The 25167-nt window shown below is 37.7% G+C and overlaps 2 protein-coding genes across 2 annotated transcripts; one reads left to right on the top strand and one right to left on the bottom strand.

Moving 5' to 3' along the window:
* Window positions 1-2: 2 nt before the first annotated feature.
* Window positions 3-6408, top strand: LOC306849581 (cytosolic sulfotransferase 3). The gene is made up of 8 exons (XM_079384724.1): window positions 3-275; window positions 716-854; window positions 1762-1890; window positions 3299-3399; window positions 4501-4627; window positions 4820-4917; window positions 5001-5175; window positions 5279-6408. Exons 1-8 carry the CDS (start codon window positions 252-254, stop codon window positions 5389-5391), a joined length of 906 nt encoding a protein of 301 aa, XP_079240850.1. The 5' UTR covers window positions 3-251; the 3' UTR covers window positions 5392-6408.
* Window positions 5766-25167, bottom strand: LOC306849580 (uncharacterized protein). The gene is made up of 4 exons (XM_079384723.1): window positions 24968-25167; window positions 13507-14339; window positions 12916-13176; window positions 5766-9672 (listed from the first exon to the last, which is right to left on the bottom strand). The coding sequence occupies exons 2-4, from the start codon at window positions 14249-14251 to the stop codon at window positions 7685-7687; spliced, it is 2994 nt and encodes a 997-aa protein (XP_079240849.1). The 5' UTR covers window positions 14252-14339; window positions 24968-25167; the 3' UTR covers window positions 5766-7684.

Below are 25167 nucleotides of genomic sequence, written 5' to 3'. Positions count from 1 at the left end.
GAGAGAGAGAGAGAGAGAGAGAGAGAGTAGGAGGAGGACTCCAATTTCATCTGTCATTATGATTGAGGAGAAGTGAATAGAGGGCAGTCTGTCTAAACTTACATAACCGGTTGAGTGCAAAGTACAGAGAGAGAGAGAGGATAAGAATAGCGTGACAGCATGAAATAAAATTTGACAAGGAAGGGCTGCAAACACATTTTAGAAGAGCAGAGGATTTACAGGATTTACAGGAACAACACTGTTTCAACATAATGGAAATCCCAGACTTGTCTTCAGTGAGTAACACATTTCTTCTTCAAATATAGATATAGTTGAAGAAACACCTACCCTGATTAATAAATCAAAAGCTATTTCATTCACCACTGGGTGTAAAACTTTGGCAAGTTACAAATTATAGACAACAAAATGATTTGGAAACAGAAAATCACATGATTGCAGTGTTTAAAGGCTTTCTATAAAGTACTGTACTTACAGTACTGTAAAGTAAGTTTTAGTCTCTCCGGTTGTCAAGTTTATCATAGGAATTTGTGCCGTTATTCAACATTAGAAATTTGAGTATTGTGAAATAAAATTTTCAACATAGTACTCTTTATAAAAGTTATGACAAATGGCATGATTTCTTTTTCCTCCATGATTTTTTCTCTGATTCTCTAATGATCATTCAGTGATGCTTCAGCATTAAACACTTTAAATAAAACACTTTTCAATGCTACAGATGAAACTACTCAGTCGGCCTGAAATGTTTGACTTTGAGGGTGTTTCTATGATCCACTACTTCACTGACAACTGGGAAAAGGTGAAAAACTTTCAAGCAAGACCTGATGACATTCTAATCGCCACGTACCCCAAAGCAGGTGAGAACACATTTTACAGGCATACAACTATAGGGTTCAGCTAGGGTTCAACAGTTTGGGAAAGTTCAATTAAATTGATCAAAAGTGACATCAAAGACATAATGGTACAAAAGATCTCTATTTTAAATGCTGTTATTTTGTACTTTCTGTTCATGAAATAATTCTGAAAAAAGTATCAACAGTTTTGACAAAAATATTAGGCCAGTGCAAACACTTTCAACAATGATAAAAATAAATTATGATGCTTATTACTTTTAAATCAGCACATTCAAATTATTATTTCACTAGAGAGTGGAGTAATGGCTGCTCACTTTTGCATCAGTTAGGGTTAAAGGGACTGCTGCCAAACTTATAAAAGCCATACATATACACAGTACATACATACAAACACCACTTCCATAACTCCAATAACCTATTTAAACACTCTCTCTCTCTCTCTCTCTCTATTCATATCTTTTTGTGTGTATATAGTATGTTTCTTGCAAACTTTTTTTTACTTATACTAATTTATTCTTATTACTGACTGGGCTGACAAGTTCATGAACACTAAATAGAAGTTGTTCTTGTGTCAGAAAGCTGTGGTTTAGGAGAAGAAGGAGGAGGATTGATTCAGAGGAGTCATTCAGGCATTGTGCAAAGGATGGGGGTGGGGGAAAGTGTGTAGCTGGTTTTGTGGACATTTAGCCTACACTGAGCGATCACTGTGCGACCAGGATGAGGAACAACAATCTCTAGAATAGATGTAGTGCACCTTGAATAAAATTAACCTAGCTATTAAGTTCCAGTGTATGCTCTTTTAAAACTGCCTATGGCTCTTTTTCATATCTCATTATACCATTATGTTTCTAAGGAAAGGGTCTGAACTCTGAAGCAAGTAATATTTTTCTACTCTCTACTGATTTTCTAGGTACCACCTGGGTGTCATATATTCTAGACCTTCTGTACTTTGGTAACGATGCTCCAGAGCGCCAGGCTTCCCAGCCTATCTATATGAGAGTGCCATTCCTGGAGTCATGTTTTAAAGTGATACCATCAGGTCAGAGACTCAGAGTTCACTGAATTAATTAATGTATTTTCATGTTTTTTGTGTATTGTTTTAATTATTTTATTTTTAATGTCTTCCATATTCCGCATTTTAAAGTTCTGCATTGATTCTGTGTTCCACGTGTAATTTATGTACTGTGACAGACTGATTTAAATTGTCTACTTTGTATTTGCAAAAGTAAAATGCCATTTAATTTCTTGCAAATCCGAGCCAGTTCTCTGTATTTCTTCAGAGATATGTGAAGCGCACACTTAGGTCCTCTGCTGGCTTTACTGTGCAGGTGCTGCTGCATTTAAAGTAAACTAAATAAACAAATTTGCAGCACTGATAAAATTGTAACTTTTTTTATTTACAAATTGCTTTCAAAATCTGATTGACTACTGACACAGCTTGTTCCACATTCCACATAATATAGCTCAGCCTCAGTTGTTTCTGGTAAAAACATTAATGTACTGTATTTTTCCATAAACCTGCAGCAATCCAGCACCTGCTCGACATTATGGGGACCAAATTTACCCACAAGGATAGCAATACCAGTCAATTTTTACCTTGTGTGGGCATTTTTATTTTTTTTGTCCCCATTAGGAAAACATCTTATAAATCATACTAAAAGTTTTTTTGAAAATCCAAAAATGCTATGTTTTCTGTAAGTGGTAGGAGATTTTAAATACATCTAATACGACAAAAATATGTGCCCATAAACATAGAAACCATGTGTGTAATTTGGTGCTCTTATTCTAGGCTTTAAAAAATTAAAGAAAGTTTTACTTGAGTTAAAGATATTTAACAATGTTAAACATCAATTCATTTTAACCCTTCCTGAACTGGGCACATTGAAAACATAACTGGAAAACAAGCGAACCACAATATTTGTAAACAGAAGTAATGAAGATCATAGTGTTTTTAGTGCAAGTAGTCCATTGGCTCAAAAGACTGAAGTATGAAGACTCAGAAAAAGGTACAAAAGCTTTCAAAGAGCAGTACCCTTTCAAAAGGTGCTAATATACTGTACCTTTAAAGGACAATATGCATCCTTTTAAGTTAATATATGCACCCCTAAGCTACAAAAGTGCTTGCAGTTTTATTTCTGATATGCATGATGTAATCTGGATTGTGATTCCTTATACCCTGCATAGTTTTGTTCATTCTTTAAATTGCTTTTGCAGCAGTGAGTCTTTAGTATAAGTCTGTGAGGTACTGTCCATTATCATTACAAACAAATTAGAATGGTGAGGCTTTTTATTGAATTGTAGACACCACTAACCAGTACTCTTAAGTGATATTATATGTTATAAACAGTATGAATGCTTCAAATATTGTTTATTCACTGTATGTCTTGATCTAACCACACTGACAACTAGGACACTATTAAATTTAGAGCCATGTTTTTGACTTTCAGGGACAGAATTGGCCGATAATCTGTCCACTTCTCCTCGCCTCATCAAAACTCATTTACCTGTTCAGCTTGTGCCCAAGTCCTTCTGGGAGCAGAACTCAAGGGTTAAGTATATGGGACTTCTTTCACTCCGTGATGTGATGTAGCTGGCAACATGTTATGAATCTCTCATAGGATGATATCAAACTCTTAGAAACATAAAGAACACTTTTGACAATTGTGTACAGGCTTTTATACCTCTCAGTGTTTGGTGTGGTTACTGACAATGCTTTTTTTTAAACTAAGCAGTATTCATATAGGCCCATATGCGGGTGACAAATTAAAGGAAACTCCAGGAGATCGAGGTGCTCTGTGCATTTTACTGCTGTGGCTTGCCCATTTGTCCCCTTCAAATCACTACAATGTTGTTTTGAGTAATCACCTTTATCCTATGAAACATTTCTTTGAAAAGTAGTCTTTTCCAGGATGACAATGCCCTCATCCATAGAGCACAAGGGCTCACTAAATGGTTTGATGAATATGAAAATTATTTGAATCATATTCTTTGGCCTTCACAGTCAACCCACATGTACACCTATGGGATATTTGAACAGAATTTGTGTACAGCACACCACAATGCCATTAAAACACCAGATGAGGGAATATCTCTTTGGAAGAATGGTTTCATCCCTCCAGTAGAGTTCCACTAGCAGAATCAATGCAAATGTGAAGCTGTTTTTGCAGCAGGGGTAGCCCTAAGACCTCAATCTCTAATAGCAATTTGTTTCATCTGCATTTGATGACATTGCAGTGTGTTCTCTATGAATCTATGAATGAACATTAACAGCTATCTTGAGCTCAGTGAGTAAGGAGCAGTAAACACTGCATAAGGACCTATGGCACATAGCTTAACTCCCTCTATTTACACTGTATTTTAAGGTCCAATTCTTTCCATTAACAAGTCATTAACTATGATTTTTGCCTCAATAAACTCCTAATATGTTGCTTATTAGTAGTTAGCAAGTTGTTAAGTTTAGGTACTGGGTAGGATATGGTCATGCAGAATATGTGCTTTATAAGCACTAATAAACAGACAATATGTTAATAATAGGCATGCTAATAAGCAACTAGTTAATAGTGAGAATTGGTCCCTATACTAAAGTATTACCAGAGAATTTAAAGCAAATCTTGTTTCTTGTCATAATATTTCTGTCCACTTATTCCAGATTGTGTATGTAGCACGGAATGCAAAAGACAATGCAGTTTCCTATTTTCATTTTGATCGAATGAACATGGGAGAACCTGAACCAGGAGACTGGAACACCTTCTTACAGAAATTTATAGAAGGAAAGAGTAAGTAAAATATTCTGTAAAGTAATTAAATTAAATTGTATTAGTCAATTCAAATGGTTAGACCATTTTTGATAATATATTTACTGTATATTTACATACAATTACAAAAAACATTGTGAGAGTAAAAATATTACATTTCTCTCTCATGTGCAAGAAATTTACCACTAAAAATAGTTTTAATATTCCCTTTAGAAGTGTTTGGTTCTTGGTTCGACCATGTCAATGGTTGGTGGGAGAAAAAACAGACTTATTCTAACTTACTGTACATGTTCTATGAGGATTTGGTTGAAGTAAGTAGTTCTGTTCATAGTGACCTTTTCATGAAGCATATAATTGATATACGTTTAATGTGTATTTTCCATGTCTTACTCAGGACACTGGATGTGAGTTGGAACGTTTGTGCTCCTTCTTGGGTTTGTCAACCTCAGTAGAAGAGAGGGAGAAAATAACGAAAGGGGTTCAGTTTGATGCCATGAAACAGAACAAAATGACCAACTATTCTACTCTCCCAGTCATGGACTTCAAGATCTCACCCTTCATGAGAAAAGGTTAATAAACCACTGATCTAATTAAGTCCTTCTGAATTCTATCATAAAAAAAAGAAATACGTTAGGTAAAATAATTGCTTTTATCATCTTTTTGTTCTAAAAGGTAAAGTTGGAGACTGGAAAAATCATTTCTCTGTGGCACAAAATGAACAGTTTGATGAAGTCTACAAACAGAAGATGAAGAACACCACTGTCAAGTTCCGCACTGAGATTTGATTGGGGTTGGGTTTTTTAGTTCTGGGAATGTTTGAGTTCTGGGTCTTGCACCAGAATGAACACTGAATAAAACAATCAATCTAAATATTAATATTTTATATTAAAATATATTCCAGTTATATGTTTCCCTATCCCAGTGTAAATCTGCAATAAAGAAAACTATAAATGCAGCATTAATCTGACAATTTCTGATAAAAGTGGTAAATGTGTTTTTATATAAAGAAAATATTGTGAAAGAGCGGGCTTATGACAAATTTCAAAGACAGTGGTGCTTATTTAGATGATTAAAGTCTTGTGAAATATAATCGAAAGGACAGTGTGTAACTGTCCCATCAAAAAGATACTTATATTCAGTACAGTATGTTGGTGACAGCTCTTTCATTTGTTTTATTCAAAAGCTTGACCACACAAAACTGCATTGAGACAATAAATAAATAAACAATTCAGGGGGAGGTCAGTTCTGAGTATTAGGTTGGTGTGGATACGACACACTACTGCATAATTTGCTGGGACTGTACAGTAATACTCCACTACTGCAGTCCAGCGTCCTGAATCATCTCTGAATCATCTCTAAAATGGCGAAATTGTGCCTGACAGTTTACCATGTGTGATGGCTTGCCCAGTTATAATGTGCTTCATTTGATGAATTGCTGCTGCTGTGATCAATAATAGCACGCCTGCTTTCCACAATTGGCAACAGCACAATGTCAATTGTATCATGCAAACAGCGCATTCTGTAAAGTCCAATTTGCATAGAAAGCAGACTTAAGGTGAAAAGAATAAAAAAAAATAATAATAATAATTCAATCAAAATATGGCACAGCACTATACAAGCACAGATAGTGCCTGGTTAAGTCAATGTGTTTGTTTTCTGCTATGGCACTGATTTTTACTTGTTTATTTATTTATTTTAAAGAGTGAAACCATATGCAAATGTTAATACAGCTATGTTAATATAGTTGTCATTGACTGACAATGAATAGACAACTCAAACCACTAAACAAAAGTTTGCTCATCAACCTCTGACTGGAATCTCTATACACAACATCCTGTTTATTTGCAAATATGAAAGCAATATTAAAACCGTTCCTCGAAATGTTAAAAATGAAAGGGAGAGGATCAAAACTTGTCAACTAAACAAGAAGAAAATGCACAAAGCATATAATCACATTCCTTTCATGTCACATGAACATTTCTCAGGATACGTACCTGTTGTATTGTCCTACAGACAGATATGCCTGGAGAAATCTAGTGTAACTTTAGTCCTAATTCTGCCAGGATCAGTATATTTTTGCAGTAGGAAAGATTGTCATTCACAGTAAATGCATTAAATGTAATCAGAATACATCATTATTTACAAACAAAAATATAGTATATACATAATCTGTTTAAATTATACTCACAGCTTTTTATAATTTATTGCTCACATAGAGTTCTTCTGTACTGAATAAAGTAGTGATGAGTTGAGCATCCAGCTGTGTTGAAATTTTGACTAAACCACTGAATATACCAACCACCAAATTCTGTTCTGCTTTGCTGACAAGTCATTTATATCAAAATTATTTTACTAAACAAAACTCCATTTGTGAGAATAGTATGTTTAAGGTATGCTGCATTGCAGGAATAAACTAGAAGTACAAAGCATGGGCCAGAAAGTCAACATGTTCCGGCACATCCAGTATAATTTCTGTTCAAATGCAGTGCAAAGGGGGAAAAACACTGTCCAGACACAGATCTCACAATGCATGCTAAGGTAGCACTTAGGTTGCTCTATGGGACAAGGCACTGCACCAGAATAAACATTAAAATACGCACACTACTGCAAAGTACAGCCACAAAACTTAAATATAACATGTAATAACAGGAGACTACTAACGTTTTGCCAAAGTATTTTACATAGAGCAACTACACCAACAGAAATTACATTAATTCACATCTAGAGGTTATTTTGCCTAAATATTTTTGCACTAAAACGACAAGATTACAGATCAAATAACACACGTTGTACGAAAACATAATAGCAAATACAAGCTTTAGATTTCTGCATCTAGTATGCCTTGCCCCATAGACGTCTATAGTATGTGCATTACTGTAAACAAGACTTTCAAAGGAACATTTAACATTTCAGTCCATTTAATAAAATCTGATGAAGCCACATGCCAGTATGTTCCTCTTCCCCTTTAAGTGCCATTATACAACAATTAAACAGCAAATCATGATTAAATGTATAATCTCTACTTTTTGGAGAATGTGAATGCATTTTAATCTGGAGTTGCTATGCATCATAACATGTTCAAAGGTCAATAATGTCACTGCTGACACTGGCTGAGTCATCATTTCGAGCGACTTTCAAGTAACTCTGCCTCCCTCTGGTATTTGATTGCGAACTGTCAAGGTCAGGGGTTAGAAACGGTCTTGTATTTTCTGCACTGGGCATGAGGACACAGCTTGTGCTTGGGGAAGGGTGCAGTGACACCGGGCAGGACAAAGAGGAAGGCACTTGTGCCTCAGAGACCCAACGAAAGCCCTGATGAGTGGGTGTGGGGGGCGCTGTGACTTGTCGGCTGGGCACAGCACTAGGAATGGAGCGATCCAGACCTGCGGAGGACTCTGTGAGCAATGTGTGTTCATCACTGCTCAATGACAGCGTGATTTGGGGGTCACTATTCCGTCGCATCCACAGGTTCGGAGACAGAGGAGGTGATGGCGGTCGCAGTGGCTGGAACAAACTTTCACCCCATAATAGATGCTCACGATGAAGTGCCTCATCAATACTGCGGCTGAGGTCAATTGGGGTTGGCGGGCGCAGGTCAAAATCGCAGAGGGAGATGGCTGACTCCTTGTCCCTGTCCAAACTGCTGCTTAAAGAGCGCTGAGGTGGCTGACCAAGTGCCTGCAGCCTTAGCAATGAACCTGCAGAGCCCCCTGCAAAGCCTTTCAGATTGCGCAAATGATTGCTGTCTTTGAGTGGATCACGATTTCGTATGAGGCTGTTGCTAATGTCTGCCCCTGATCTCTCCTGTCCTGCCCAGTTATTGGGCAACTCTCCGGCCCCTGCACCACTATTTGACCCTCCAATCCCATTGCTTTCGGATTTCCTTTGTTGCCTTACCTTGAGGCTCTGCACAATCTTCGCCCAGCATGTATGTCTGCTGGTAGAGTTTGATGATTGGGAGGGTGAGGGCAAGCTTGCTGTGGCAGCTCCTTCCTGTCTTGGTGCTCCTCCATTGGGTCTCCAGAAGACCCAGGAAGACATCAGAAGCAGGCAGAAAGCCCAGGCAAGCTCCAACAGTCGTACCCAGAACTGACAGAGCCACCATGCCCAACGAAAGCGCCTCCAGTCTCCAAGAAGTCCATACAGCCACAAGCAGGCATAAATGTGCAACAAACAGCACAGCGCCCCGAGAAGAGCGCACACTGCCAGTACCCGTGCTAAAACCCGAACTTTTCCTTCACCCGTACCCTTATTCCCTGCCCGAGCTGCATGTGTGTGAGAGAAGCGTGGCAGTGCCAAGAAAAGGTAGCCTAAACACAGTACGAGGCCTGCAGTCAGCGTGAGGCTCTGAAGGACAATGGGAACAGCGGGCGAAAGCGCAGGGGAAAGTAAGTCTGCAGCAAGTAGGAGAGTGCATTGGAAAACAGCTAACACTCCTAAAAGAGGGGGGCGCTGAAGTGTTGGTGGAAGCCAGGTTACCCCGGTCTCTTTTAGTACCAGTATCACTAATGCAGCCTGTGCTAGAATTAACAGAGGTAAAGGCAGTGTGTATAAAGCTATTACGACAGGGGGTGGCAGGAGGAGCCGAGTCCCATATGGGTCGAGCAAGAAGTGGCCTGCTCTAACTGCACCTGCAACTAGCAAGAGGCTATTGGTGAGTATCAGTTCACCACGGTGAGGGCAGTTCAAGCTGGGAGATAATGCTAAACCGAGGGCTGAGCCAGCAGTCAGCAGAAGGAAAAGGGCAGCAGAACCAAATACATGCAGCTCCCATGCAAATGAAAGTGTGCGTTTTAAGTCTGCCCACACTAAAAAGCTCCCATTTGTTGCGCCATATTTATCATTGTTGTTTTGATCTTTGGAAAAAACACAGGGACCCACACCAGAAGCACAGGGGTCCTTTGGTAGGGCATTGGTAGGAGAGGCAGGGTTTAACTTCAGAGATGGGACTATTCCCTGTGAGACTGACTGGTCTTTCTCTGTAAATCTTCCATCATTTTCTGAAAATAGAAAATGCCCATGTCCAGTCGGGTGAGGGGAGGCAGTCCTTAGAAAAGTGGGTATGTCTGTGAAAAGCAAAAGAGGGAGAGGAAATATTATTGAGGTAATTGTGTAAAATGCATAACATAAACCAAGCACATAGGCTTTCCTTAGCTCAAACAATAGTGCAGTGCACTAGCAACACCAATGTCGTGGTATGATTCCTATTGTATAGCTTGATTGCAATGTAAGTCACTTTGGATAAAAACGCCTGTCAAATGGATAAATGTAAACATAAACTACATACAATCAATACAATCATTGCCGTCTTACACAGATTTGAGCATTGTTTTGCAATTTGTAAATGATTGTTGATGTTACAATTTTGACTAAATAAAACTGACATCTGATTAACGTGAATTGGACAACTGAATGCTCATATACAATTAAAGGAATGGTGGCTCATACACATTTAAAGGAATTCTGTCATCATTTATTCAACCTCACGTTGTTCCAAACCTGTTTGAATTTCTTTCTTCTGTTGAACACAGAAGAATATGGGTAACGAAACAGTTATTGACCCCACTGACTTCCATAGTATGGAGAAAAAAAAAAGAAAACAAACATGGAAGTTTATAGGGACCAAAAACTTTTTGATCGTATAATTTTTAATCAAAATGTCATAATTTGCCCCTCCTGTGATATGACTGAATCCTCTCTTCTGTCCTCACTAGGTCACGATACCAGATAGACTCGTTCACACCACAGACACCTATCCTGCATGTATTTGGACTGTCGGGGGAAACCAAAGGAAATAGGAAGAACATGCCGACCAATTTAGAAAATATGTTCAATAAAATTATCCATAAGCCAGTAACATTAACCGACAACATTTTAACACTCATCTTCCAAACATTTGTTCATAGCACAGAGTTAGATAAGGTAACAGCCATCGTACACAGTACTGGACAGTTAATTGGGACTGTATATAGTAGGTTATATGCATTTTTAATTAACTATTAATGAACTTACAATGCAGACAGTGAAATGCAAGTATGTAAAATAAAAATGTTGTCGGTAACACTTTACAATAAGGTGTCATTTGTTAACATTAGTTAATGTATTAACTAACATGAACAATGAACAATGCATTTATTACTCTATTTATTAATCTTTGTTAATGTTAGTTAATGAAAATACAGTTGTTTGTTGTTTATTCATGTTAGTTCACAGTACATTAACTAATGTTAACAAACACAACTTTAGATTTTTTAATAATGCATAAGTAAATGCTGAAATTAACATTAACTAAGATTAATAAATGCTGTAGAAGTATTGTTCATTCTTAGTTCATGTTTACTAATGTTATTAACTAATGTTAACTAATGAACCTTATTGTAAAGTGTTACCATGTTGTCTGTCATTGTTATTGGCATAAAGAATTTTTTATTTTATTTTTTTACAAATACTATTTATACTATTTTACTACATACTTATAGTGCACAAATAATTAAACTAGTAAACAATATACAGTGGTGGTCAAAATTATTAGAACACTATGTAACACTTTATTTCGATAGTCCACTTTAGACATTCTACTAACAGTAAGTAACCTTGCAACTACATGTCAACTAGCAGTGATTAGAGAATTAGTAGACTGTCTGCTTAATATCTTCTAACACTTTATTTTGACGGGTCCACAACATACAATATACTGACTGTAAGAAACTTTGCAAGTATATGTCAACTTATTCTACTAACCCTAAACCTACTCTAACAGTCCACTCTGAGAGTTAGTAGACATGTAGTTGCAAATTATAAATAAATAAAATAAGTTGGACCCCCTTTTGCCTTCAGAACTGCCTTAATTCTTCGTGGCAGAGATTCAACAAGGTGTTGGAAACATTGCTCAGAGATTTTGGTCCATATTGGCATGATAGCATCACGCAGTTGCTGCAGATTTGTCGGCTGCACATCCATGATGTGAATCTCCCGCTCCACCACATCCCAAAGGTGCTCTATTGGATTGAGATCTGGTGACTGTGGAGGCCATTTGAGTAAAGTGAACTCATTGTCATGTTCAAGAAACCAGTCTGAGATGATTTGAGCTTTGTGACATGGTGCATTATCCTGCTGGAAGTAGCCATCAGAAGATGGGTACACTGTAGTCATAAAGGGATGGACATGGTCAGCAACAGTACTCAGATAGGCTGTGGCGTTTAAACGATGCTCAATTGGTACTAAGGGGCCAATTTTGGTGAGCCTGTGCAAATTGTAGCCTCTGTTTCCTGTTCTTAGCTGACAGGAGCGGCACCCGGTGTGGTCTTCTGCTGCTGTAGCCCATCTGCTTCAGGGTTCGACGTGTTGTGTGTTCAGAGATGGTATTCTGCATACCTTGGTTGTAACGAGTGTCTATTTAAGTTACTGTTGCCTTTCTATCATCTCTAACCAGTCTGCCCATTCTCCTCTGACATCAACAAGGCATTTTCGTCCACACAACTGCCGCTCACTGGATATTTTCTCTTTTTCGGACCATTCTCTGTAAACCCTAGAGATGGTTGTGCGTGAAAATCCCAGTAGATCAGCAGTTTTTGATATACTCAGACCAGCCCGTCTGGCACCAACAATCATTCCACGTTCAAAGTCACTTAAATCCCCTTTCTTCCCCATTCTGATGCTCGGTTTAACCTTCAGCAAGGCGTCTTCACCACATCTAGATGCCTAAATGCATTGAGTTGCTGCCATGTGATTGGCTGATTAGCAATTTGTGTTACCAAGCAATTGAACAGGTGTACCTAATAAAGTGGCCAGTGAGTATATATATATATATATATATATATATATACAGTATATATACATACAATATTTATGTTTACTACTGTTACACTGACAGCAGGCCGATTTACTCTCAAGAAACATTAAAATAGAACACATACTAGTATACTACTAGTGCACTAATATTAGTATACTTGCTACTTAAAGTAAAATATACTTGACCTTTACTTAAGTTAAATTAATAAATATTCCACCCCAAAGCTGACATGTAAGTTTATAAAACTGCAATGCCACCTCAAAGAAGCCAATATGTGTGTGTGTGTGGGGGGGGGGGGGGGGGGGGGTGTTTAATAACCAGGTATACTCAGAATACTTTTCTTAAGTATATCTTGATCAAAAGATTCAAGTATAGGCCAAGTATACTTTCTGTATACTTGTCAGAATATGCCAGGTATACTTATAAGTATAATTTTAAGTATGTCTCTGATAAGTACATAAATGATCTGATCAGATTCAAATGAACCTTTTTTTTTCTTCATTTAGACAAATCATACCTTTAGTGTTCTTTATATCGGTCACTGTTCCTTTCATCCCTGACTCCTTTGACTGGTCATTGGGTATTTTTGCTGATTTTGTTGACTGTGAAGTGTTTTTTGTTTGTGAATAGTTGGAAGTAATGACGTCCACTCCCAGTGATGGTGCCTCTAGTTGTAGATTGGTTGTGCTTGTGCTAAGAGAGATGGCTTCAGTATGTGACTCTAAAGCAGTAAACTGCCTTGGCTTAATTTTAGCTGGAGTGGCTGTCCCCAACCTACCTGATAAACAAAAGAAAATTTGAGGAATGGTACAGTAACATCAAAATCAAAAAAAAATTTGTTTTTGTTGTTCTTTTTTTACAGTTTTACTCTAGTTTTCACACCAGAAGTCATGACAGAACTATTATAATTCCTGTACGAGTTTACAACTAGAGAAAAAAATATATTTTAAGTAAAAATCTCTGTAATTACAATTTTACCAGAATAAAGAAGTAAAATGATATAGTGAACTATTTCACTATTGTTGCTCCAGAAACAAGTGATTGAGTAAAATCTCAAAGGTGAATTTCAGTTATTTAGGTGAATGCAGCATTACTACATATAGTCTACCTATTTCCAGTTCAGTCCTGTTGGCGTCCATTTGGTTAATCCTACTGGAAGTGGATACAGGCTTTTCATTAGGTGGTGAAGTTGTAGAAGGACTGGTCCCGAGTGAAGGGTTGATTGCTGGATTTGTTTGTACTGTGGCCAAACTAGCCAGCACACTATAAGCAGTCTGAACTTGCGGTCTGTACTGGGTATGCCTTTTATCAAGAGATGTTATTGCCTCTGTTGATGATCCAACGAAGCCAATTTCTCTGGGTATTAACATATCACCTGACCCAACTGTTGACAAGTCTTTCTCTTCGAAATCAGCGACTGGTTCTTCTGTCTCATTAGCAGTCTCCTTTTCTTTTCCAGCAGCATCTTGTGGTATTATCGCATTTTGGGTAGGACCTCTTTTGACTCTGTTTTTGGGTGATAATAAAAATATACCTCTTGACCCAGTTATGTCAGTATGTGACGTTTTTTCTGACAATGTGTCCACAGTATTTCTGCTTTCAGTCCATTCGTTTGAATCTCCACTTGATTTAATGGCACTTTTCTGATAGAAGCCACGCAGAAACGGTCTCACAGTTTCTAACGCAGCATTGGCTGCCAATCTATGATCAGTTTTTCTGACAAGCATGTAAGTCTGAGAAAACAGGCTGTGATTTGAATGAGTGGTTGGAGGAGAAAGAGAGTTTCCATGGACATGATTTGTGATTGGCTTAATTAGAGGCAAAAGAAAAAAGAGTTGGAGTAGAGGCACCATAGTGACAGTCTGTCCTATAGTGAAACTGCCTATGGTTGTGGTTGCTTGTTGAAATCATATGCTCAACTGTTCCTTCTCATTTCTTCTCCTGCAGAGAGAAACAAATACATTAAATTAAAATTAGGCATGTACATTTTTATACATGCACCTGAGCTTTTTAATTACTTGTGCTGGTATAAATGACGGATGGATCAATTAGTTGTTACAGCTTCAGTTCTCTACAAAGCATCCACTTTTTCCTGAGATCAACCTAGTGTAAAACAAGATGGCATTATTCTCCTCACCCACCTAAGGTCAGAAGAAAACATGAAAGTCACAAATTACATTCAGCAAGCACCATCTTTACCTATTTTAATTACATACTATCATATGCTACCCATGAGCAGACTATGAATTACTCCAAAACTCAGATGAGATGGAGATTGTCTTTTAAAGAAATGATAAAGTTGAACCTATCTGGTGTCTACCATTGAAATTCATCTGTGCCTCTGCACTGCAGTGCATCAACTTCACCTGCCTTTAGTAAGCGAGAGTCCTTGCATCACAGGACTTGATAGGTCTTGTGCACAGAAGGTCTGCCAGACATGTTAAATATTGCTGTAGTAATGTCCTTGTAAGTGCATGTTGGGTTTTACCTATTGCCTAATGCCATGTGCTTAATTTTGTAACGTTCTGAAGTTCTATTCAGGAATTACAGGACTTTAAAGTGCACTGGGTCACTCAAATACAAAATGTAACATTTTTTGATGATCACTGACCTGCAGAGGTGTAAAATACTTGAGTCATTTTACTTGATTACTTCACTTAAGTATTATCTTGGGGGATTTTTACTTTATTCAAGTACAATTTAAACTGACTACTTGTACTTTTACTTAATTACATTTCTGAAGAAAAAACAGTACTTTTCACTCCTTACAATTTTATTTCAACTTAAAAAGTACATAAAATTTTTATTTTATCTTATCCACATTAAATACGGTAAACGGAAGCTCAAAAGTGCATGGTTGACGTGAGAACCAATGGTCATTGTTTTCACGCATCAGTCACACAGTTCTACTTCAGTTATGACTTTCATCAGGTAAATATCTGGGTTCAAAAGTTCACCATCAAATCTGAGGAAGCATGTTGAGGCAGCAAAGTTGTGTTTTCCCCCCAAAAAGTTTATTCATTATTCGTTCTGTTTTGATAGAGCCATTAGCTGTGTAATATATTGGCTGGATGCACAATGCAAATAAAATCAGTGATGAAAAATTAAATACAATTAATATTTTTGTGGGAATTTGTTTTTGTTACAAAAAAAAAAAACATGTTACAAATCTCCAAAAAAGTGTTTAAATGAACATTGTATGTTTACTTAATTGTAATTCATGTTGTGATGTTCTTACCAGGTAGTGGATAAGTTGATTTAATAATGTCATTATGTGACACATTGAGTAGGAATTTGGACTCTCAATGAATATTTTTTTAATCTTAATAATTACATGATTTGCTTATTAGGGGAAGTCGTGGCCTAATGGTTAGAGAGTCGGACTCGTAACCCAAAGGTTGTGGGTTCGAGTCTCGGGCCGGCAGGGATTGTAGGTGGAGGGAGTAAATGTCCAGCGCTCTCTCCACCCTCAATACCACGACTGAGGTGCCCTTGAGCAAGGCACCAAACCCCCAACTGCTCCCCGGGCGCCGCAGCATAAATGCTGCCCACTGCTCCGGGTGTGTGTTCACTGCTGTGTGTGTGTGTGTGTGTTCACTGCTGTGTGTGTGTGTGTGTGCACGGTGTGTGTGTGTTCACTGCTGTGTGTGTGTGTGTGTGTGTTCACTGCTGTGTGTGTGTGTGTTCACTGCTGTGTGTGTGCACGTTGGATGGGTTAAATGCAGAGCATGAATTCCGAGTATGGGTCACCATACTTGGCAGTACGTACGTCACTTCACTTATTAATTCATATAATTAGTCACAAATAATTATGTAGCAATATTTTCTGAGAAAAAGCCCAAATAAAAATGCCCCAAATAAACAATTAAAACATTAATTATCCTTTTAGACAGTTTTAGACAACATAAAAAAAGTGAAAGGCACTTTATGAAAGTGCCTTTCATAACGTTAATGTTGTATGTTTTAATTCTATGACTCTCCTCATTAATTAATTATATATATATACATGTAGCTGGTGTGTGGTGAGCGCACTGGCGCCGTTGTGCTGTGGCTGCCGTCGCATCATCCAGGTGGATGCTGCACACTGGTGGTGGTTGAGGAGAGACCCCCCACATGATTGTAAAGCTCTTTGGGTATACAGCAATACACAATAAAGCGCTATATAAACGCATCATTCATTCATATATATATATATATATATAGGATGGCATGGTGGAAAGGATGAAGCTTCCTTTTAATCCCTTTCCCTGCTATTTTTTTGTGTGTGCTGTACTGAATTTTAGTTGTTATCACTGCACTTTGTGTTTGACCTGTGCCATTGCATTTTGTTTAGTTTTCTCCCTTTAACCAAACTTCTGTATGTCTGTCAGAAAAAAAAGTACTTCTACTTTTTTAATACTTGAGTACAATTTAAAGTAGTACTTTTTTACTTTTACTCAAGTATGTTTTTGGCCAGATACTTTTAATTGAGTAAACGTTTCACTGAGTATCTTTACTTTCATTTGGGTAAAATGTTTGAGTACTTTTTACACCTCTGCTGACCTGCATTCAGCAGCGGGAATTGGCTGCTGGCTCTAAGGCCACACCCCCAATTTACTATAAGGCTGGCTAGCAGCCCATTCATACTTAGATTCATATGCTCTGAAATATGAGTGGAATTGGGGACACCCGGTCTGTCTCATTCCTTTCCCTCAGAGAACCAAGGATACACTGGGTAACCAGACATTTTCCATTGGTTAAGTCACTTGACACATACCACTCTATAGGAGGGGCTTCTTTTCCTGCACACTTGTATGCCAATGCTATAGCTTTGATGATCCAATGTGAAAATATCCGCTTAGACAGTATATTTACTGGCTCCATAAAACACACAAATAACTCCTGACACCGTCTGAAATCTCAAATTTTGTTCAAGCAAATGCACAAAACACATTAAGGGCAGAGGGCATGTAGGCTCTGATTTTACTGGGACGAAAAGCAAAATCACATTTAGCATGTATGACCTTTTATACATTTTACATCTTTTGTATACATTTTATCAGTTCATGATGAATTCTCAGGGAATTGAACCCAGGTAGCCAAAAGAGTAAACAAAAGTTGGTGTCGTGACCTTTGGTATAAATTCTGCATTCGGTCACAGAGTAACCTCTGAGCCATTCTGAGCCACACCTTGCAATGAACTCAGTGGCTCGACAATATATGGAGCTCTCCTACGTGCCTGGCTGATACTAAAGTGGGCAAGAGAGCTGCCTGTCTTATTTAAAATTCTCAAATCTACTTCCAGCAATCTGCTCTGAATAGTGTCACTGACTTTCTGCAGCAGAATTACACTCCCATTCAAAAGTAAGATTTTTAATGTTTTTTAAAGAGGTCTCTTATGCTCATCAAGGTTACATTTATTTGATCAAAAATGCAAAACAAGTAATATTGTCAAATATTATTACAATTTAAAATAATGGTTTTCTATTTTAATATACTATAATATTTTTTTTTTCCCGGTCCCGCCCCCCTATCTCCCACTTTGCTTCCTGTCGCACTCCACTGTTGAATTATAATAAAGGCAAAACACCAAAAATAAACCTTTTCCTCTTCACGAAATAAACATGAATGATATCAGAAGAATGAAAGCATCAGAACGCATTAAGACTTTTTGGCGTTGATAGCCTTGTGGGCAGTGCGCCGACACATTGTGCTCCCGAGTTCGAATCCCATCTTGAGGACCTTTCCCGATCCCGCCCCCCCTCTCTCTCTCTCTCTCCCTCCCACTTTGATTCCTGTTAACGCTGATCCGTCCTATCATAATCATAGATCGTAATCTTAGATTTATCTCGTTTTTATTATTATTTGACGTGGCACTAAAATGCTGTTGTGCCCAGTGCCGCCGCTCCCTTCGACGCAGAGTTCGCAGTTTGCGTAGGGCACCAACTACCAGGGGGGCACCATCCCAGTTGTTCAAAAAAAAAAAAAACCGTGACGTGCCATTCCCGCATCCACGACCGCTCGCACCTCATGTTTGTGGCTGAATGCAAATGATCATAACTGATGGACAACTATGCCTGTGAAAAGACATCAGAAATCCGGCACCAAGAAAAAGAGAAGATGAAAACAAAGCCCGTACGTCACTTTCAGGTAGACTTCATATATAATCCTGTGAAACATTTTTGGGTGTTGAGGTTAATAACGTGTTTTAATGTCGATAATAATTTCACCACCACCAACGCATCTAATATTCTCTCCGAGTTTCCATGTTCACTTACGAAAGTTAGCCATGGTTTTTTTTTAAACATGGTTCTTGTAGCCATTGTAACCACAAATTAACCATGAAGAAGTATTAAGATAATATTTTTTTTGTCGATATAAAAACAAACCTAAGCCAAAAACAGCCTTTAAAATGACTTAAACTGCATTATATAAAAACAATGAGGAAACCCTGCAAAAAAAAAACAATAGAACCATCACAGAAAATTCTAATACCATCACAAATGAATCACAAATACTATTACAAACCATCAACTTTAAACCATTAAAAAATATATTTTCTGTAGTTTTTTGGGGACATTATTCCATTCCAAATCCATTAGGATTTATTGGTTTTAACAAGCCACCAATAGAAGGTGATCAATTTCCAGTAGAGACCAACAGGGTCCATTATGTTTCCATTAAAACCAATACAAGTCCCATTATAACTAGTAAAACCATTACAAATTTTGTGATAGTGTCTATAATTCTTTTTGTTTTTTCAACATTACATGTTATAAATGTCTGTAAAGTACGCCAAAGGCCTGATAATTGCTGCTGTTATACTTACAGGACGATCATATCCTTGTTTAATAGGCTATTGACCAAACATTTAATTCAAATATCTTCAATTTTTGCTATAGATGACACAGCCTCTATGATTTCTTCAACAAAACACATGTGGACATCACAACCCTGCTTAATTTTCTTTTGCATGATTTCTGAATGCTTGAGACCATAAAATCAATCAGACAACTGTATTAATATAATAATAGCCATAGGTAACTTTCTAGAGCTACAATTGTAATTTGTAAATAATACAATTTAATTACTATTGATTTATTTATTTACTTTTATATTTTATTAAAGTTCTATTTTGACTCCTATAGTAGATGTTTTTTAGTTTTTTTTTACTTCCATAATATTTGAGGGAGGGGCACAAGAATACAATCCTGCTTAGGGCACCCATTTGGCCAGCAGCGGCCCTGGTTATACAGCCATCTCCCTAAATCCAAACTTTATGTATAATACCTAAGTTTGGTCATGAGGTCTTGTTGATTTGTTCCATTTTGTGCCACTCATACAAATGGCTTCATCTGTTACTGGATTCTGAAACATTTTTAGTGAACTGGAATGACATTGTTAGTGTACTGTTTTCAAAAATTTCATCAGATAATCTAAATTGTATTTCATTTGATTAAGAAATGAGCATATATATTATTTTATCAAGATGAAAACCAATGGAAATCCTTTTAAGGGTCTAATTTCTCATTTTCAAGCCTGTCATTTTTAAGAGCTGTTATAACATGTTTTATCATAAGACCAACAAAGATGAAGAGAAAAAAACAGTTTTATCAGGAAAATGAGCATGTCTGTCAGGCTCTGCTGTTCCTGGAAAAATCAGATTTGATCTTTTCCTTCAGGCAGTTTCTGTTTGTTCAACATGTGTCAATGTGTTTTAACATGTACAGCTGCTGTGTTATCAGGAAATGAATTTCCCTTGAAAAACTGTGTGTGTGTGTGTGTGTGTGTGTGTGTGTGTGTGTGTGTGTGTGTGTGTGTTTCTGTGAATTGTGGGGACTTTCCATAGACTTCTATTACTTTTATACTGACCAAATGATATTTTTTATCCCCTAACCCTAAGTTACTCCTTACAGAAAAATTGTTTGTATTGCTACACTTTCAGATAAACATCATTTACTATTTTTGCTAATTTTTTTTTCCCTCGTGAGGACCACAGGACGATCCCCACAATGTCGAAAAGGTTTTACTATCCTTGTGGGGACATTTGGTCCCGACAATAGCATAAACAAGTACAGGTCCTTCTCAAAAAATTAGCATATTGTGATAAAGTTCATTATTTTCTGTAATGTACTGATAAACATTAGACTTTCATATATTTTAGATTCATTACAACACAACTGAAGTAGTTCAAGCCTTTTATTGTTTTAATATTGATGATTTTGGCATACAGCTCATGAAAACCCAAAATTCTCAACAAAAAAAAAAATCTCAAAAAATTAGCATATCATGAAAAGGTTCTCTAAACGAGCTATTAACCTAATCATCTGAATCAACTAATTAAGTCTAAACACCTGCAAAAGATTCCTGAGGCTTTTAAAAACTCCCAGCCTGGTTCATTACTCAAAACCGCAATCATGGGTAAGACTGCCGACCTGACTGCTGTCCAGAAGGCCATCATTGACACCCTCAAGCAAGAGGGTAAGACACAGAAAGAAATTTCTGAACGAATAGGCTGTTCCCAGAGTGCTGTATCAAGGCACCTCAGTGGGAAGTCTGTGGGAAGGAAAAAGTGTGGCAGAAAACGCAGCACAACGAGAAGAGGTGACCGGACCCTGAGGAAGATTGTGGAGAAGGACCGATTCCAGACCTTGGGGGACCTGCGGAAGCAGTGGACTGAGTCTGGAGTAGAAACATCCAGCGCCACCGTGTACAGGCGTGTGCAGGAAATGGGCTACAGGTGCCGCATTCCCCAGGTCAAGCCACTTTTGAACCAGAAACAGCGGCAGAAGCGCCTGACCTGGGCTACAGAGAAGCAGCACTGGACTGTTGCTCAGTGGTCCAAAGTACTTTTTTCGGATGAAAGCAAATTTTGCATGTCATTCGGAAATCAAGGTGCCAGAGTCTGGAGGAAGACTGGGGAGAGGGAAATGCCAAAATGCCTGAAGTCCAGTGTCAAGTACCCACAGTCAGTGATGGTCTGGGGTGCCATGTCAGCTGCTGGTGTTGGTCCACTGTGTTTTATCAAGGGCAGGGTCAATGCAGCTAGCTATCAGGAGATTTTGGAGCACTTCATGCTTCCATCTGCTGAAAAGCTTTATGGAGATGAAGATTTCATTTTTCAGCACGACCTGGCACCTGCTCACAGTGCCAAAACCACTGGTAAATGGTTTACTGACCATGGTATTACTGTGCTCAATTGGCCTGCCAACTCTCCTGACCTGAACCCCATAGAGAATCTGTGGGATATTGTGAAGAGAAAGTTGAGAGATGCAAGACCCAACACTCTGGATGAGCTTAAGGCCGCTATCGAAGCATCCATTCCATGGGCCTCCATAACACCTCAGCAGTGCCACAGGCTGATTGCCTCCATGCCACGCCGCATTGAAGCAGTCATTTCTGCAAAAGGATTCCCGACCAAGTATTGAGTGCATAACTGAACATAATTATTTGAAGGTTGACTTTTTTTGTATTAAAAACACTTTTCTTTTATTGGTCGGATGAAATATGCTAATTTTTGGAGATAGGAATTTTGGGTTTTCATGAGCTGTATGCCAAAATCATCAATATTAAAACAATAAAAGGCTTGAACTACTTCAGTTGTGTTGTAATGAATCTAAAATATATGAAAGTCTAATGTTTAGCAGTACATTACAGAAAATAATGAACTTTATCACAATATGCTAATTTTTTGAGAAGGACCTGTACATTCATGTGTGTGTGTGTGTGTGTGTGTGTGTGTGTGTGTGTGAGAGAGAGAGAGAGAGATAACAGAATTTTTACATTTAACATTTACAAATTGATTCTGGCCCTTTGCTGATCTTTTTACACATGCATTTCAATAATACTATTGCTCACACTTTATTCAAGAGGTATCCAGGAGAGATGTGTTACTAATTGGACAGTCAATGGCTTTCTTGTTACATGACAAAAACAGCTGAAACATCTATGCGAAACACCAACATGTTTGTATATCCACTTTGTGCATAGGTTTTTGTTTTCTTCAATAAAGTCTAACACAGTGAAAGAATAAGCCTACACACAATATCCAAAGGAAAAATCGAATATTCATGGCCCAGCTTGGGATGCTGGTGCTGTTATGTTGTTCCACAGCATGGGATGCTGGCATGCTAGATGAGCAGCATATGTCGTCTTTTGGATGCTGCTATAATCCCAGCAACACCCAACAAGCAGTGTGTCTACAAAAGTTGCTGAAGTCTGTTTGAAGTCACCATTATGGTGATTAATGTATACATTAAATGGACACTTGGTCCTTGACTTTGAAAATACTATCAACAACAAGTGCATTGTCTACAACTTGATGCTCCTGACTACAATGACATGTGCTTTATTCTTTTTACTCCAGGCTGTCGGCTGCATTTTGACACGTCATACATGCTTGAAACATATTAATCTTAGAAGAGATGTATTGAAATCATTGTATGCAATAAATGCATTACTTTTGATCTGCATTAAAAATATATATAAACATCATGTCATTGACCTAATTATAAATGTGAAAATACATTGTAAGATTAATACATGGTGCTCAAACACATTCAAAAACAGAGCGGTTACATCAAGAAAGTTTCCAGTTGAAAAAAAGTCTATTAGTGCAGCTGGCCTCTCTATTTCCCTCTCATGCATGCTCAGACTCCATACAGTCAGACATTTCCGTACATTTCCGTGAATGTTTCCAGGCACAGACAGTATGTCTGTATGCAGTAAGATATGTTTAACCATTTAACAGTGTGTATGTGTGTGTGTCTGACTGAGGTCAGAACTAAGAGTATTACAGCATTCTCGTCAGTTTAGAGATATGTATGGATTTAATTATTTGTTTGAATTTGCTACATAAGGGTATCTAGCAGTCACTTTACATAAACAATTGAAACTCCAAGGAATGTCTCATTCATAATTCCTGACCAGCTATAATATACCTTATGCAACGCAGATTAAATTAAACTGCACATATGCACGCATTTGCCTTGCATCTGACTGAAGAAATACTTCTTCTACTGTTCTTAAACATGCCAGAATTATTAAGTGAGCAATGTTCCAGCTTGAATTCCCTGTGTGGTCACAGTTGAGTGTATGGGTTTAAATGTGGCTCATATACAGTCAGAATTTGACTCACTTGATCAACGAAAACAACACCATCTCTCATAGAGTTAGCTATTATGTCTATGCAAGTTCATATGACACAAGGTCAGTGGATCCTACACTGTCTCTCATCTCTCATTCTAACTTCTCTGGCATCTTCTTCATAAAAACTAATGTGAGTAAAAGCCTAAATTAAATCTGTTCATTATATAACTGCATTGTGTCTCTTCACAAGACTTGGATTAAACTGCTTTATTTGCAGGGATTTATTTTTTATCCAATTACAAATATTTTAAAACATCAGAGTTTTGGGTGAATAAACTTTCCATAGTGAATAACAAATCTCTAAGATTTCATTAAAATTATCTTCATTTGTGTTCCTTAGATGAACGAATGTCTTACAGTTTTGCAATGACAAGAGGGTGAGTAACCGATGACCAAATTTTAATTTTGGGTGAACTACATTTCTCCCATTTCATAACACTCTTTTTAAAAATTATTCTCAACATGATGCCAGCTTAGTAGCCTAATAATAGTTTTGCCATATGCCAGTTATAATAATAAGTATTATGTACAGTTATTTATATAATAGATTATAGCTAGCACCATGCTGAAGCAGACTGTTGCAACTGTTGCAACTTGCACTGGTTCATGGTTCATTTTTTTCTGCCTAGGGATCTGACTCAGACTCAAACACATAGGCTCTGTCTACATACAGTGCTGGCCATCTCCAGGATCAAAACACATCAGGCATGGCATTGAGGAGAGCCTGGATAAGGTACGATACAGTTCGCCAATCACAGCATTGGGAATTTACTTGCATTTTTGAAAAAGGTAACACCCCGTGAGAGCAAACTTTATAAGCTAATCTCCAGAAACATATATAATATAGGCCTAGGTAAAGAACTGAAAATGCATTTAATTTAGAATTTTTAAATATATTTGTAATTCTTGTGATCTGGTCATATTCAAAGTGAAACAACGTGAAACTGTGCAGTTGTGATCTCACCGTTAAAATGACTTTCATTTGTCTAACCTAAAACGGTTAATTTAGTCGCACCACATATAGCACATATCATATTACCTGACAAAATATTAGATGGTGTAGACCCGTGCAGCATCATTAGTGCCTTACAGATCATGGGCATCTTTGGAATGAAGTATGACTCTTTATAAACCTATGGAAAAACCCTGCGCTATAAACGTGCTGCAGTCGCTTACCATTTTTCTGTAGTATGTGTATACGTCCTTTAGCGCAACGCTTTCCCAAACGCAACGACACTAAAATAAACAATAACATATATCTCTAATCAAGCATTTTTATATGAACATTTACGCTTCATGAGAGACGTCAAGTCGAAAGAGTTTACTGCGCAAGCAGCTGTCATGGTCATGACCATCTTATTACAATCGCGCTCGCATACACACGTATTTTCATTAATATTTAACAATGTGTTCTCAGAGAGGAGTAAATGAAACATTCGTACCTGTGAGACTGTTGTTTGTTTGCAGTTCAGTCGTTGGCGTCGTTCATTCATTTGTCTTTTGTATTTCCTTCAGCAATTCTGCCCGTGAAGACATTGCGACACAAATACAGCGCCTATGTTCATTCGTTCTAGCCCCAGAGAGAGAGAGAGAGAGAGAAAGAGAGAGCAAGAGAGAGAGAGAGAGAGAGCAATAGAGAGAG

Source organism: Barbus barbus (genome assembly GCF_936440315.1).
Source record: "Barbus barbus genome assembly, chromosome: 29".
Lineage (NCBI taxonomy): Eukaryota > Metazoa > Chordata > Actinopteri > Cypriniformes > Cyprinidae > Barbus > Barbus barbus.
This window is presented reverse-complemented; position numbering and strand designations above follow the sequence as displayed.

Bases quoted from the DNA above. Each gene is read 5' to 3' on its own strand.
- LOC306849581 (XM_079384724.1), top strand. From the start codon at position 252: ATGGAAATCCCAGACTTGTCTTCA. The intron at 1,891-3,298 runs GTCAGAGACTCA...TTTGACTTTCAG, and splicing joins TTTTAAAGTGATACCATCAG to GGACAGAATTGGCCGATAAT. The intron at 4,628-4,819 runs GTAAGTAAAATA...TATTCCCTTTAG, and splicing joins GAAATTTATAGAAGGAAAGA to AAGTGTTTGGTTCTTGGTTC.
- LOC306849580 (XM_079384723.1), bottom strand. From the start codon at position 14,251: ATGGTGCCTCTACTCCAACTCTTTTTTCTTTTGCCTCTAATTAAGCCA. The intron at 13,177-13,506 runs GTAGACTATATG...TTTGTTTATCAG, and splicing joins CAGGACTGAACTGGAAATAG to GTAGGTTGGGGACAGCCACT. The intron at 9,673-12,915 runs GTATGATTTGTC...TGCTTTTCACAG, and splicing joins CGATATAAAGAACACTAAAG to ACATACCCACTTTTCTAAGG.